The sequence below is a fragment of the Cynoglossus semilaevis genome, chromosome 4, assembly GCF_000523025.1.
Source record: "Cynoglossus semilaevis isolate Cse_v1.0 chromosome 4, Cse_v1.0, whole genome shotgun sequence".
In the NCBI taxonomy this organism is placed as follows: Eukaryota; Metazoa; Chordata; class Actinopteri; order Pleuronectiformes; family Cynoglossidae; genus Cynoglossus; species Cynoglossus semilaevis.
The window spans coordinates 6,304,244-6,317,718 of record NC_024310.1 but is presented as its reverse complement, the minus strand read 5'-3'; the positions used below and the strand labels follow the sequence as shown (position 1 = coordinate 6,317,718).

Here is a 13,475-nt window from a genome sequence, read left to right as displayed (position 1 = left end):
GAGGAGCATCAGGAAAGCATCACTGCCTCCCTCCCAGCAGCAAAATGTTCATTGGCCCTCTCCTCAGTGACACCGCCCTCATTAAGTCCAACATTCTCCAGGTCCACAACTGTTCATTAAAGTCTCTTCTGAAATGTCCAGTCGAAAGGTCTCACCACTTTTCTTTGTAAATTTTTCTATTTTATTATGAAACACACTCGAATCATCCGACACAGAACACAAGGAAAAAAAGCTAGTTGTCTACACAGGCGCGTCATGTAGATCAGACACTGCACATGCCACATGACATGGTTGCTGTCATGTCTGCATGAATTTTAAAAAATTAGGTCTTCAAAAAATATAGATGTTAACAGCCTCTCAGAGTTTTTCTTTTAAATTTCTGTCATTGAGTGTTTTTGAATAGTGTTGACATGGTGAGAAGAAGCCATTTTTTTTTAAAACAAAGAAAAAAAAAGAAAAAAAAAAGAAAATAACAGCGTAGTCTCCCACAAGTTGAACTTCTCAGCACCCTCTCTTTCATATCTATTTTCTCTATTTAGTTAAAAAAAAACATTCGGTTGCAGAACGGTTGCAAAACATTAACAAAAAAAAAAAAAATAAGGTGATCGAATGTTCGATCCATAATACAATCTCTCCCAGGTGAAGAATTTTTTTTCTGTTTGTGCAGAAGGACTTTTCTGATTCAGTTTCCTCCGAATCATCCACAGAACATTCACTTCCCAAAGTACACCTCATCAAACCCTCTGATGGCCGAGACGTCTAACTGTTGTCTGATTCATCATCTGCATCACGAAGCCACGTGAAGAAGGTGGTGAGAGACTTGAGGGCCACGCCCTTGCCCTGCTGCTCCGCTGGGTCTTTGCACACCTCCCACTTGTAGAAGGCCTCCTCTTTGACCACGTCCTCATCATAGAGGGCGTCAAAGAACATGCGCAGCAGGTCTGAAAGACGGGTGGGGGCGAGGGGACAGGAAATGTTTACATTGTGTTCCAAAACCATCTCTAGCAATATTCATTGTCATGGTGTGTAACAAAAAGTAAAAAAAAAAAAAAGAAATACCAAAGAACTTACATGGAGGTTGATCCAGCTGAACCATCAAGGCCTGCAGGGCGTAGAGACCCTGCAGCTCCTTCTGCTCGTCATTCAGGTATTTCTGCAGCACCTTAGCCCTAATTCTTATTTGGTGAGCATGCAACTCGTACGGGTTCTCACCTGTAGGGTAAAAAATCATGTAAGGAGTAATTTCACTTGATAGAAAATTTACTTACTTTTTAAATTATCGACCGTGTGCCGACTTACGGATAATGGCTGACTTGCAGATGCAGGTAATTAGAGCTCGGATGAAGACATTTCCCGTGGTCTGCTGCTCATCCAGGTTTGCCTAAATAGATGCAAATAGATCACTATTAGCAAACAATAGAAGACTACAGTGAAAAGAGCAGTCTGATACTCCAAGATTCAGACCAACCTCAATCCAGTCAAAGATTCTCCGGTTGCTGGCCTTGTCCTGGAGCAGTTTATCCAGTTGTTGGGTGATCTCTGCTGAGCTCAGCTCCTCCTTTCTGCCCATCTCTGACTCTTCACCCAGTGTAAACTCAACATTCTACAGAGAAAAAAGGGCAGATTTTCATCATTTATGCTGTCAATACATTTTTTGCTTCATAGACTGGAGCATTTTATAAATTGTGTATTTTGGGAGTTCACCAGTGAATTCCTTTTATAAATAATGTAAGTGAAGTATAGACCTCCTGTGGATTTTGTCAAAAAACAAAAATGACTCCTCAATAATGAGTGACCTCTTACCTTTTCTGTCACAAACTTGTTGACGTCTACATCTTCAGGCAGGAAGTCACTCCACCTCAGACCTGCATCCCTCCACATAGTTCCTGCCTTTTTATGGCTCTGATGGGAAGCATATTTTAGACCCACATGTATCATTGTTGTTCATTTCATTCAAACTTCCTTATGTATGATAGTAATTTGAGGCTGGCTACAATAAAAGGTCAGTCCTCACCATTCCTTTGCAGAGTAAATTGAGAATCTGGACCAACAGGACTCCAGCTTTTCCCAAAGGAACCAATGGTTTTGACACCTCTCTGATGAGCAAACAGAAGCCAATTACCAACTAGAACAGTATCTCAGCAAAGAAGTAAAGGCTGTCACTAAACCACGCAGACATAAACGGTGTGTGTCAGACACTCACCTGAACAGCTCTCCCATGGGAATTCCACCTTCATGAAGCATAGGTGTGAGCAGCTCAGCCAGGTAGAGCCAGATCAGGGGGATGTCTATGGCCATGTCTTCAGCCATTTCTAAGATCTCATGAAGCCTGGACAAATCAGAGAACGACATGTGATGTTATTTTAGGTAAAATATATATTTTTAGCTGACTACACAATTACCAAATGGACTGTGAGGGACTGTACACTGATTAATATCACTGAGGAAAGAGGCCTGGCAGATTAATGGACATGTATGTATGTATGTATGTATGTATGTGAATGTGAGCGTGGATTGATGGTGATTGTTTGACAAACATTTTTTCATTTCTGATGCTGCGTACTGACCCTTTATAGTACTGCTGTATTGGGAGGATGCTCGTCTTCACCAGCTGGTGGAGCAGCAGCCCCATGTGCTCCCTGGCAATGGTGCTTCGCTCCAATGTCGATTCCACCCCATTTCGTACGAACACGAAAAGCAGAGTGCTGTTTATCTCTCGCACGCACTGTAGCGCCTCCTGTTGGGGCAGGGGGTATGTCAGCAGTGAGGCACAAGTAATCATTGCATGCACTCCAGCAGTGGTCCTCAAACTTTTTCTACTCTGTATCACCTGAGAAAACCTTGATCTCTCTGAGTACCACCATGATGACCAACATTAGAATACAGCAGCAGAGGTCTTCACTGTTAGCTTCCACCACAGGAGAGAGGTTTATAAATGTTTATGAAGATGTTTATGTTTAAATGTTGTATTAATTGTGCATGGTATGTTTCAGATTTATTCAATTGAAAATGTAAATGTGAAAATGTGAATTTTCCCGTGTACCACTAGAGAGCACGTACCACAGTTTGAGAACCACTGTACTACAGTGTTTAAGACGGTTGTTGGACATTATGCTATAAGTTGCATGACTAAATACTAACCGACATGTCGTTGATATGGAGGTACTCCTCCAAAATGGCTATGGTCTTCTTCTCCACCTCTTCCTCGGTCATGGCTGGCTTGCTGGGAGTCTGTGGAGGTGGGGGGGTGGCAGAGGTCTCCCGCTTCACTGCTCATGCAGACACACAAGATGCGGAAAGGATTATTCAAAGATGAGCACACTATGATCAGTGGTTTTTACACTAATCCTCCTGCTGAGGTTTGGAGAGTGGCGTTAAGTGGATTTGAAACCAGATCCTAAATTGTTAAATAGGTTTCACAGCACCACCCACCATTCTCTTTGCTCTGGGCTCTGTCTCTATTGCTCCGGTCTCTGTCATCTGTCATACTGGCCACTCGGCGGACGGGATCGGCTGACCCACGATTTTCTCTCTCGCGGCTTCGCTCCTGGTTCTCCCGGCTGAAGCTACGCTTGGTGAGCTGGAGCCTGTTCCTGTCGCGGTCGTCCCGCCGGTCATCTCTGCGGTCGAATCGGTCACCGCTGCGGTCAAATCGGTCACTGCGCTCTCGACTGGAGCTGTTTCTGTAGACAACAATATATGTATATATATTTAGTATTTAGGAAACACACACACACTACAGGAACAATACTGGGCTTCATGTTTTGTTAGGAGTGAATGTGTGTCAGCAGTGTCTCCGTTCTTCACCTCTGAGGAACTCGTCTGTCTGAGTCTGTTGAAGAGCCTGAAGACAAAGGCTGCTGCAGGGCTTGGAACCTGTTGAGAGTGCTGGTGGCGGGACGGCCGCCTACCTCTGAGCCTAGAGGTGAATTAAAGGCTGAGTTTAGCTCTTAAATAATCATTATTTTTAAATAAATATCAATTGCTTTTTAGGTAACCTACTGGAATCTGCAGGTTTGGCACTGGTTCCACCACTGCTGCCTTTTCCCCAGCTGCCCCATGAACCTTTACCTCCTGGGGCAAGCAACTGATTGTTTAAGTCAAGTACTGGAGCCTGAAAGAGGAGGAAAAAAATGGTTTAAGAAACACAAACAGGGAACGACAAACTTCACCCGTGTCTCTACTCTGCTCCTAGTGGCCATATCTTACCTTTGTAATTTTTGTAAGGCGGGAGTTATCGATAGGTCTGCTTTTGGAAATTGTCACCGTGCTCCAGCCATCGTTTTGAGGAGGAGCACCACGGCCTTGAGAGTGAGGACCACCACGTCCGCCCGGTCCTCCACCGCCCATCCTGCCCCCTGGGCCTCCGCCATACTCCTTTTTGGAGATGAGAGCCTGCTGCACTTTCATCTGCTCCCTGTGCTCCTCCAGTTCAGCCTCTTTGTGGATCTGGTCTATGGTCTTGGGGCCCTGGTCTCCACGCCGTGGTACCCAGTTTAGTATTTAGGAACAAGAAAAATGTGTTAATAAAGACATACTTTTTTTTTATTTAGACATATACTGTGCTGGATAGTGACTTAACAAAGGGGAGAGAAAGAGAGGGAGACTAAGAGGGAGGAAGAAAGCCTTTTTTAGCATGAGTGCTGAAAGACAAAAACACAGGATGCAATACTGTGTGTTTTACAGTTAAATTGGGCGAGTATGCTGACTTGGAGCTGCTGATTTTTGGCATGTTTAAAAACACTAAAGACAGCAGGTTTTGTAACATCGTTTCATGTCTGTTTTAATCCCTGGCCAATTTAGTGAACCAAGTGTTGGTATAACAACACTTAACTGTCACGGGACAAAAAAAACACCCTGAACTTGGACAGAGGAAATTTTAACATGGACTGCATATAATCAGCAGCTGCAAATAAGTTTTAGACGATACTGAAAAGGTGGGTTGATTTTCAAATGTCACCAGAACTAACTGTGGTAACGCAGTGGAAGTGGAAGAAGATGCCTGTTGTCTCAGCGTATGGCACAGAGCCGCTCTGTATTATAGGAGCTGCCCTGCATTAAAGAGCTGAGGTAGACATTTCTCTCTTAGCCCATGTAAGAGCCACACAGGCCAAAGCTTTAGGGCCAGTGTGGTTGTCTCTGGGGCTGTAGTAACATCCATCTAAAGTTTCTGGCTACACACAAACACACACACGACTACGAAAGATGATGAAAGAAAAGATACATTTTGATATACCACTGTAGATGATGTAGAAACTAGACTAATATAAATTATTATTACAAAAAACTAACATTTTCATAATCAATTACAGTGGATAAAAAATGTTCAGAATCTCAAAATGAATATTAAATGCTATTAATGTCCAAAATAAGTCAAAAATTAGTTGATGATGACAATAACGACAGAGATGACACATGCAAACAGACTCTTGGTGTCTTTTTGTACAGCAAAGCATCAAGCAAACTTGGCTAAATTTACTGTATGTGGTTTGGAAAATTTCCATAATTGACGAAAACAAAATATGTAAAGTAATGTCCTTTGGTATGATATGACAGTGAAAATACAAGAGATGGTTTGTGTTGAGTCTTTACCTGTCGAAGGTCCAGCACATCCTGCAGCATGAAGCGAATTCTAGAAGTTGTCTTCCTCTCTTTGATTATTTTGTCCATTTGATTGAAATACTGGTCCATACGAGGCTGAAGATAAAGATGAAAGTGGGGTCGGTGAGTTTGAATCAAATGAGTACTGGGCTCTGCTGGTGTAAAACACTACATACCTTGGCCTTCTCAAAGTCCAGGTCCTTGCCGATGGTGGACAACAGTCTACACAGGCACTCCAGGGACTCATCATCGTGGTTTTTGAGCAGCTTTACAATACAGTCATGCATGATGACCTCTGTGAGCATTTTCAGTTTAAAGAGCTCGCCGATAAACTTGATGTTGCCCATCGAGCGCCTCCTGGCTTTGTCTTTAGTTTCTACCAGCTCCTCAACAAGACGTTGCTTCTCCTCCTGTTGGTAACACGTATAAAACAAAAGGTTGGTTTGAACTAAAAAAAAAGCACCATAAAAATCATGGCTTGTTTTATGTGCTTAAACAAATGAAATATATACCCTAAAGACTTACCTCAGAGGCTGCCTCCAGCTCTTTTTGTTTCTTCTCAAAGATTTCGTCATCGTCTTTGTCTTTTTCAAACTCCTTTTGGCATCGGTTTAGCAGCAACTTACGGAAGTTCATTCCTGGTTTATCTGGGGTTTGTACTTTAAGCTAAAATGAAAAGGAAAAAGGAAATTAACAAGGACCAGCGGGCAGAAGGATGTACACAGTGCGGTGCCGGTGGCTCCTCAGATCCTCAATCCCATCATTTGGATCAGTGGCCCAGACACGTGGCACAAAATTAAGGTCATCATTGGAGCCTTGCAGAGAGATAAGTTGCTGATACAGTGTTGAATTTAAATAGTAGCATCAGTGAGAAAATACCACACATTAAAAACTAAAATTGATGAGAATACCTTATATTAGAATATAATATAGAATATGTGACAACACAAACCCTTCACCCTATATATATATATATATATATTGTTTGTACAGTATATATGTACTACTGGTTAGTCTGTTGTGGTGGTTACTATGAAGACAAAACTAGTCTATAAGTTCATCATCATCAGCTGCCTCATGGCATCACTTACCCCCAAAAGGCAGCGGCACATGTTGGCATAGGCCACAGAGAAGTTTGGCTCGGAGATGGCCTTCTCAAAGGTGAGGTCGATGACACCTTTCAATCTCTCCTCCGTGTCAATGGTCAGTTCAGTCACCTGCTTCATCAGCTCTTGAAACTTTTGCGGGGTCAATTTGTTGAGGATGCTGCGAACACGTTTGAAGAGTTCCTGGGTCTTGGCCTGCTCGGTGTCAGATTCCTCATTCGTCTCTTCTGCAGCGCGCGTATGACTGACTTTCTTCGTAGAAGGTTTCCAAGCCTTCTCAGCCTTGTTGAGCTGCACGTCGTCGTTCATCGACATACTGGTGATGATTTTCCTTGGCTCTTTCCTCTGCATCTGCTGAGAGCGACGTGGGCCAGGGGCCTGCATTCCCAAACCTGGGGGCTGGAAAACGCATGGCAGGGGAGGAAAATGTGTCATTTCCACAGCTTCTCTTAAGGTTGAGTAAAAAAACTGAATTCTTCCATCAAAACAAGTGAATAATAAACTCACTGGTCCTCTAAGTAGTCCACCCATGCCAGGCCTGCCAAGATTGGCAAAAGAAGGCGTGAAATCAGGACCACAGTTCATTCCTGGTAGTCGGCTGGAGTCAGGTTGGCGAAGAGGCGTCTTATTGGCCTGGACATAAAACAGTAGGTCAAAATTTGTGAAAAAGACAAATACAGTGAAATCTATGTGAAATAATCTTGAATATTGATTTTGTTATGGCACTCAGAGCTTCAGTCATTGTTTCCATGCTGAGGTTTTACCTTGTCCAGGACGACGTCACTGATGGCTGGTAGGCCCTCAGGCTTATTCATGCTGGCTGAGATGAACTGGAAGCCGAGAAGAAATTCTCTGTCGTATTTCTTCTTTTCTTCAGGATTAATTGGCTTCCATTGTTCTGAAACATGAACAAAAATGTGCAAAATGGTTTAGAAACTTGGCATCGACCCAGAATAAAATAGAAAGAAATTGGAAATGGAGTGAAAACTGTAATACTAAGCTACTCCTTAAATGGTCTATCAGGTGGTAAAAAAAAACAAAAACATTGGGAAACTAATGAAAAGATGAACTGCTGGGAAACAGGAAAAAAAAACAAGGATTCAAATGTTTATTCCCCTGATGCTGTACTATAAAAATATAAATGCAAATCCATGTTTATTGTTGTGGTTGGTTAATTTTTTTTGTGGACCATTTCATAATATTACGAGCAGTGATGAGTAGTAGTCATATGGAAAGTAATTAAAAACCAATTGCACAAAAGGGGAAGCACAATGGGTCAGTTGTGAGGAGTCAAGGTTCAGACACACACCCTCTTTGTACTGGTACTTCTTGTCACCATTGGTCTGTGGAGAATCTGGAGGAATGTTCTCAGCATCCAGCTTGTCCTCCTTGTCCTCCCAGGACAGATCGGCCTCCTCCGGCGCAGGGAGAGAAGCAGTGATGGGTTCTGGTTCTGGTGGAGGGTTGGGGGTGGGTTCAGGTTCTGGTGGGGACACTACCTGTTCCTGAATCAAAGATGGAAAGAGTATTAATCTAATGGTAGCTTTGGTAATAGAAAAAAAAACATTAACATTTATAACAGACCAGGTAAATGTTGAGGACAAGGCTGCTTGCTGCTTTTTCAAATGAATAAAAAATTAAAAGATATAAACTGTGCTTTAGAGGCTCATGGAGTTATGCCTAAAGAGCAATAAACCGGTTGAATTTTGCCCCCTTCAGCTTGCCATTGCTAAAAATCTGTACTTACACCAAACTAAGGTTTCTTGAAGTCCAAAGTTTGGGGGAAAAAAAGGGATTTTTACACTGCAGGGAAAATAGGTTGTTCAATTCTACACATTCAGATTTACCTGAAAAAAACAACCTAGAACTCCAAACTACACTAAAATGACAGTAATTAAAGACATCACACTCTTGGAATACTGTGGATTTCCTAACATAAACAGGACAAATATAACAATGACTTTGAGTAAGAGTTCTTGGAATCAAATGAATAAGCGTTTCATAGAACAGTGAGCAGTGGAAAAGAATGAATAAACACATTCCTACACACACCTCTTTAAAGGCATCCAGGAGGTCGCCCACTGCCTCCTTTTTGTTCAAATCCTTCATTTTCCTCTTTTTCTTTGGCATAGGCAGAGCAGCTAGAAGAAAAAACAAATGCCACAAGGCACAGATCAGTGTGAATAGTTTGGCAAATGATTTTTTTAAATTATTATTTGTGGAAAGAAGCAAACTACTCGGTTGTGACATAATATAATTATAAGCATACTGTGGCAGGCACTGCAAGGGATGCCTCTCACCCTACAGAACTGTGGGCTGGGGTTTACGGTGCCTATGTTTTGGCGCTTTCTTCGCCCTGCTACATTGGTGACCCCGAATTGAACATGTTCGAAGCTGCAGAGGATCGTGTCTCCTCTTAAGGCATGTCAGCGGAACATTCACAGCCGGTCACTTTTGCTGCGGCCGTGAAGCTTCCTGAATTTTGGCAGAACGACCCGGCTTCGTGGTTCCAACACGTAGAAGCACTGTTTCACCTGCGTGGAATTACCGCGGACGAACCGAGGTACTACATGGTTGTCGCAACCCTCGACCAACAGTCTATATACCCCCCCCTACACGGGAAATCCGCCGCTCTTAAGCAGCTGTTGCTCCGGCGGTACAGTCTGTCCGCCGCGGAGAGGGTGGACAAGCTCCTTTCCCTGACCGAGTTAGGTGACGGCACAGCTGTGGATCTTATGGACAATATGTTGTCTTTGCTGGGTTCTGACGAAGGTGAGGTGTTGTCAACGAAGGAAATTCTGACAACAGACGTTGAAAAACATTATCTGAGGCTAAATAGTTAGCATGAGTTAACGGCCCTGGTCCCCCGGTCTGGCAGGGCAAGGGAGTGAAGGACACGGCATGAATCAGGCGCCTGTTAGCAACATCGATCAGTAACCCATTAGCGCACAGAAAGTCAGCACCAGTAATGGGGACTGTGATAACAAAATCCTCCCGGGTGCTCATAAATACATGCATTATGACACGACTTACCTTGCATAGTAGTTTCTACAAGGGAGGGGACAACGGTCTGGGGAGGGGCGGTGTCTTCTTTCTCCTCTGCTGTGAGAGGGGAAGGAGTGGGCACGGTTTCTGGGGTGCTTTCAGTTGTTGTAACAGTCTCTGGAGAAGAAAGTGTCTCTTCATCGGCCGTGGTCTGTGGCACTGGGGCATCTTCCTTGACATCTGCCACAACATCAGGAGTCTTTTCTGTTGCTTCGTCTTCTATTGCTTCTGTTTCTGCTTCTGCTTCTTCTTCTTCTATTTGTTCCGTGTTCTGAGTGGGAGCTGCCTGAACTGGTTCCACAGGAATCTCCTCAACAGCAGGTGGAGGAGTTGGCTGGTCAACCAGCTCAGGTGTTGTTTGGACAACAGGTGGAGGGGCTGCCTGGGTGACGGCCACGGAGTCCTTGATAATAGGCTGATGGCTAGGTTCTGGTTCAGCGATGGGACTGTCGTCACGTTCAGTCTCAACCATGGCAGGGGCCTCTGGGTCTTGAGGAGCAGGGAGTGGCAGGCCATTTGGAAGGCGGAGCTCCTCGGGTTGTGCAATGGGGGACTCCAGAGGAGCCTCCAGAGGAGCCTCCAGAGGAGTTTCCAGAGGACTGGGCGGTAAAACAACTGACAACTCCTCGGGGTCTTTTGCACCAACACCATTAGTGGTGGAGATGGGTGCAGAAGGTGTGTCCGAAATGCAAAGCTTTGAATCTACATCCTCCTCTTCTTCCTCAATGTCTTCTTGTTCCTCCTCTTCTTCCTCGATGTCTTATGTCTTCTTGTTCCTCCTCTTCTTTCCTCCTCTTCTTCCTCGATGTCTTCTTGTTCCTCCTCTTCTTCCTCGATGTCTTCTTGTTCCTCCTCTGCAAATTTGGAATCTGTTGACTCCATTGAGGAAGGTACTGGATCAGGCAGAGGTGCGGGATACGCTGGCACTTCAGGTGCTGATGGAGGCGTAGGAGTTGGTTCTCTTGGAAGAGGAGGTGCCTCCATTGCATCCGACATAGGAGCGCTGGGTGCAAGAGTGGAAGCCGTGTTTAAGGGACTACTCTCTGCTTCCAGTGGAAGAGGTGGTGCAGGGAGATTAGTGTTCGTGTCAGAGGACGGTGCCTCTGTGGTGATGTGGTCAGGGGTTTTTGACAAAGGTGGAGGTGTACCTTTACCTCTGACATCTGAAGGATTACATGCAAAGAAAAACTGTCAGTGTAAAAACAAATGTCTGTAGTGCACCTCCAAGAGACTAATAATAATTATAACCTTAGTTGACCCTTTTTGATTGTAGAGAGTAGGAGTACTACTCATTATTTGTGCACTGTACCCTTGCTACCACAGTATTTTTTAGTATCTGATAATACATCAAACATGATACACATTCCAAACAAAACATGTTTTTCTAACACAACCTCCTGCTGGCTCCCTCTTAATCCCCCAGCCTAGGGCCTGTAGGTAAAATTCATGTTCAATAAAAATGCATTTGTTTTTCTCAAACCAGTTTTGACAGATTTTATAACGTTATTAACATGGTACGAGGACATGATGAACAAGATCCTGTGGTATTACATGGTACAGGGAAGAAATGTCAGCCTGTTTTTTTTTTAAGAAGAAAAAGGTCACTTTTCACAGCAACTCAAAATGATAAACTGGTCAAGTGTATGTCCTGGAGATGAAATTTACAAAAAATGAAAAAAAAAGCTCTAAAATGACTCCTACAATGCTGACAAACTTCCCAATGTTTGAATTCAGAACATCTACTGCTGATCAATGTTCTATATCTGGTAAAAATCTGAGGTCAACCAGGAACCATATTAAATCTTTAGTAAAGAGACTGATTATTTGTGACCTTGTGCGACTGAGATTCTGACCATGTGTCACTCACCTGGTCTAACCAGTGCTAATGCAGCAGCAGCTGTGACGCTCTCACCGTTGGCCTGCAACACGACTGCAGTTTCTGATCCAGATATGGCTGTCTGAGACAAACACACACATACACAAACACTTACTGAATACTGCTGTTTGACCTTAATAGTGAGGCTTTATTATTCAATATAAAAAAACAAGGAAAACATGAATGAGGAACATTTTAAAATATGTAAGTCGGAAATGATTTTCTGAGCCATGATAAACCGATATGAAAATAATAAGAAGCACATTTGACTCCAACATTACATAACACAACTTAAACCCCCGACCTTTACTGCAGCTGTACAGCTGGGGGGGGGTGGGGGGGGTTTAGGGATAAAGGCATCGTAACTCACCTGTGGTGGAGTTGGGGTGGAGCCACTGCGCCCCCCTGACATAATCTCCTCTGTTATGTCTCTACCTCCTTGGTTAGGGTCTCTTATTCTTATCTGTGGGAAGAATGAGAACCACTGTCAGAGGAGGAGGAAGCATGACTTCACAAAAGCCAAAAGAGAAAAAAAAAGAAGTGAGGCTACAAGAAAACAGTTGCCTGTTTAGGAAAAGTACCAACTTTAGTCATAGTCCTGCTATTTTGTGTTTCACTTCAGCAGAAAAAGCACTGGAAAAAAAATTCGGCCTGAAAAGTAACTTCCCATGATGCAATGCATTATTTTTCTATCGCTATCCCTTTCCCAGCAGCTGCCTCTCATTCAATGAAAGCTTCACGATTCTGGATATGAGGTACACCAAATCCACACATGCGCCACCAAGCAAATTCCTCTGTCGTGCAACTGAATGTGCCTCAGCCACCAGTAAATCTTTTGCACTGTTTGCGAAAAGCTCGAGTTCCCAACCTTTGAACCAAACTATTAAAAAAAACAAAACTCTTTGGTCATTGAAGTTGATGTGAAAATGCTCAGGCACAGCAACAATCAGTCCTAACAATAGACAGTGTTCCTGTATAAACACGTACAAAGACGGGAGGGTGAGAAAAAGAGAGTGAAAATACGATTACTTGCTCATTAGGTGTGTCCCATTTATTGCACGTGCTTTCAAATCACCACTCCTGCTCTCTCGCTCATACTCTACATATTTAGTTTTGGACGATAGAGCTGCTATGAATGTGACATGCACCAGAAAGCAAACGAAGAAAGAGAGGCAAACATTCACTCTTTAACAAGTCAACAGTCGGCTCTTGAAACTCATTCGCTTTCAAATCTATAATGACAACAGTCCAGAAAACATTTTCCTGTAACTGACCTTAACAAGGCCCACTTTGTTTGCATCAAAATCCCAAGAAGGCCTCTCTCATCGTGACGCTGAAACAACCATTCCTGTAGGCCTGTGGTCGCACACAAAATCCCATAAACTTGGATATCTGCTAGCTGCAGGCGTTCACCTCAGCCCAGCAGAGTGGACTGAACAGCAACAGGCAGGACAGAGCAGAGTCTGACTGTCACTTAGCTAGGCTGCTAGTACCGACGCTCACTGCCTCCCTCTTTCATGTGCAGAACAGAACAGGGAGGTGGAAAAAGGGAAAAAGCGACAGACCTTGTAAAGCTATGGTGCTGGAATGCACACTGCTCCCGCCCACAAAGGATAACAGACAGTCGAAGGGGCGGCAGAGTAAAGGAGGGGCAGAGTGGGAGGGGAAAACAAAGTTATTATCAAATGAGCAGCAGCTATCACCAGGAACTCCCCCTTTTCCTTACACTCGATTTTGTCATCCTGCACACTCAAGTTTCCCCTAATTTTTTCAGACTGACTTTCTCTTAAAGAGGAGGAGGAGGAGGAGAATGGGGCCGAGGAGGAAGAAGGGGGGAGCTGCCACAG

At 43.8% G+C, this 13,475-nt stretch overlaps 1 protein-coding gene and 1 non-coding gene across 2 annotated transcripts in view; both read right to left on the bottom strand.

Annotated features, from left to right (window-relative positions):
• Positions 1 to 446: 446 nt before the first annotated feature.
• eif4g1b (eukaryotic translation initiation factor 4 gamma, 1b) overlaps positions 447 to 13,475 on the bottom strand; it is a 27,655-nt gene continuing 14,626 nt past the window's right edge. The window contains exons 9-33 of the mRNA XM_025054865.1: positions 11,999 to 12,091; positions 11,620 to 11,710; positions 10,560 to 10,915; positions 9,741 to 10,509; positions 8,760 to 8,848; positions 8,017 to 8,212; positions 7,472 to 7,605; positions 7,215 to 7,340; positions 6,693 to 7,106; positions 6,127 to 6,267; positions 5,778 to 6,011; positions 5,594 to 5,697; positions 4,210 to 4,501; positions 4,003 to 4,114; positions 3,808 to 3,919; positions 3,433 to 3,683; positions 3,142 to 3,269; positions 2,568 to 2,737; positions 2,204 to 2,329; positions 2,015 to 2,096; positions 1,804 to 1,902; positions 1,469 to 1,603; positions 1,300 to 1,381; positions 1,072 to 1,212; positions 447 to 941 (exon numbers count right to left, since the gene is read on the bottom strand). Coding sequence (XP_024910633.1) covers positions 760 to 941; positions 1,072 to 1,212; positions 1,300 to 1,381; positions 1,469 to 1,603; positions 1,804 to 1,902; positions 2,015 to 2,096; positions 2,204 to 2,329; positions 2,568 to 2,737; positions 3,142 to 3,269; positions 3,433 to 3,683; positions 3,808 to 3,919; positions 4,003 to 4,114; positions 4,210 to 4,501; positions 5,594 to 5,697; positions 5,778 to 6,011; positions 6,127 to 6,267; positions 6,693 to 7,106; positions 7,215 to 7,340; positions 7,472 to 7,605; positions 8,017 to 8,212; positions 8,760 to 8,848; positions 9,741 to 10,509; positions 10,560 to 10,915; positions 11,620 to 11,710; positions 11,999 to 12,091 — 4,659 coding nt within the window. The 3' untranslated portion in view covers positions 447 to 759. The remainder of the gene's footprint in view (positions 942 to 1,071; positions 1,213 to 1,299; positions 1,382 to 1,468; positions 1,604 to 1,803; positions 1,903 to 2,014; positions 2,097 to 2,203; positions 2,330 to 2,567; positions 2,738 to 3,141; positions 3,270 to 3,432; positions 3,684 to 3,807; positions 3,920 to 4,002; positions 4,115 to 4,209; positions 4,502 to 5,593; positions 5,698 to 5,777; positions 6,012 to 6,126; positions 6,268 to 6,692; positions 7,107 to 7,214; positions 7,341 to 7,471; positions 7,606 to 8,016; positions 8,213 to 8,759; positions 8,849 to 9,740; positions 10,510 to 10,559; positions 10,916 to 11,619; positions 11,711 to 11,998; positions 12,092 to 13,475) is intronic.
• Positions 6,341 to 6,415, bottom strand: LOC112486994 (small nucleolar RNA SNORD66). The gene has a single exon (XR_003049652.1). It is a non-coding gene; the product is annotated as a small nucleolar RNA SNORD66 (small nucleolar RNA).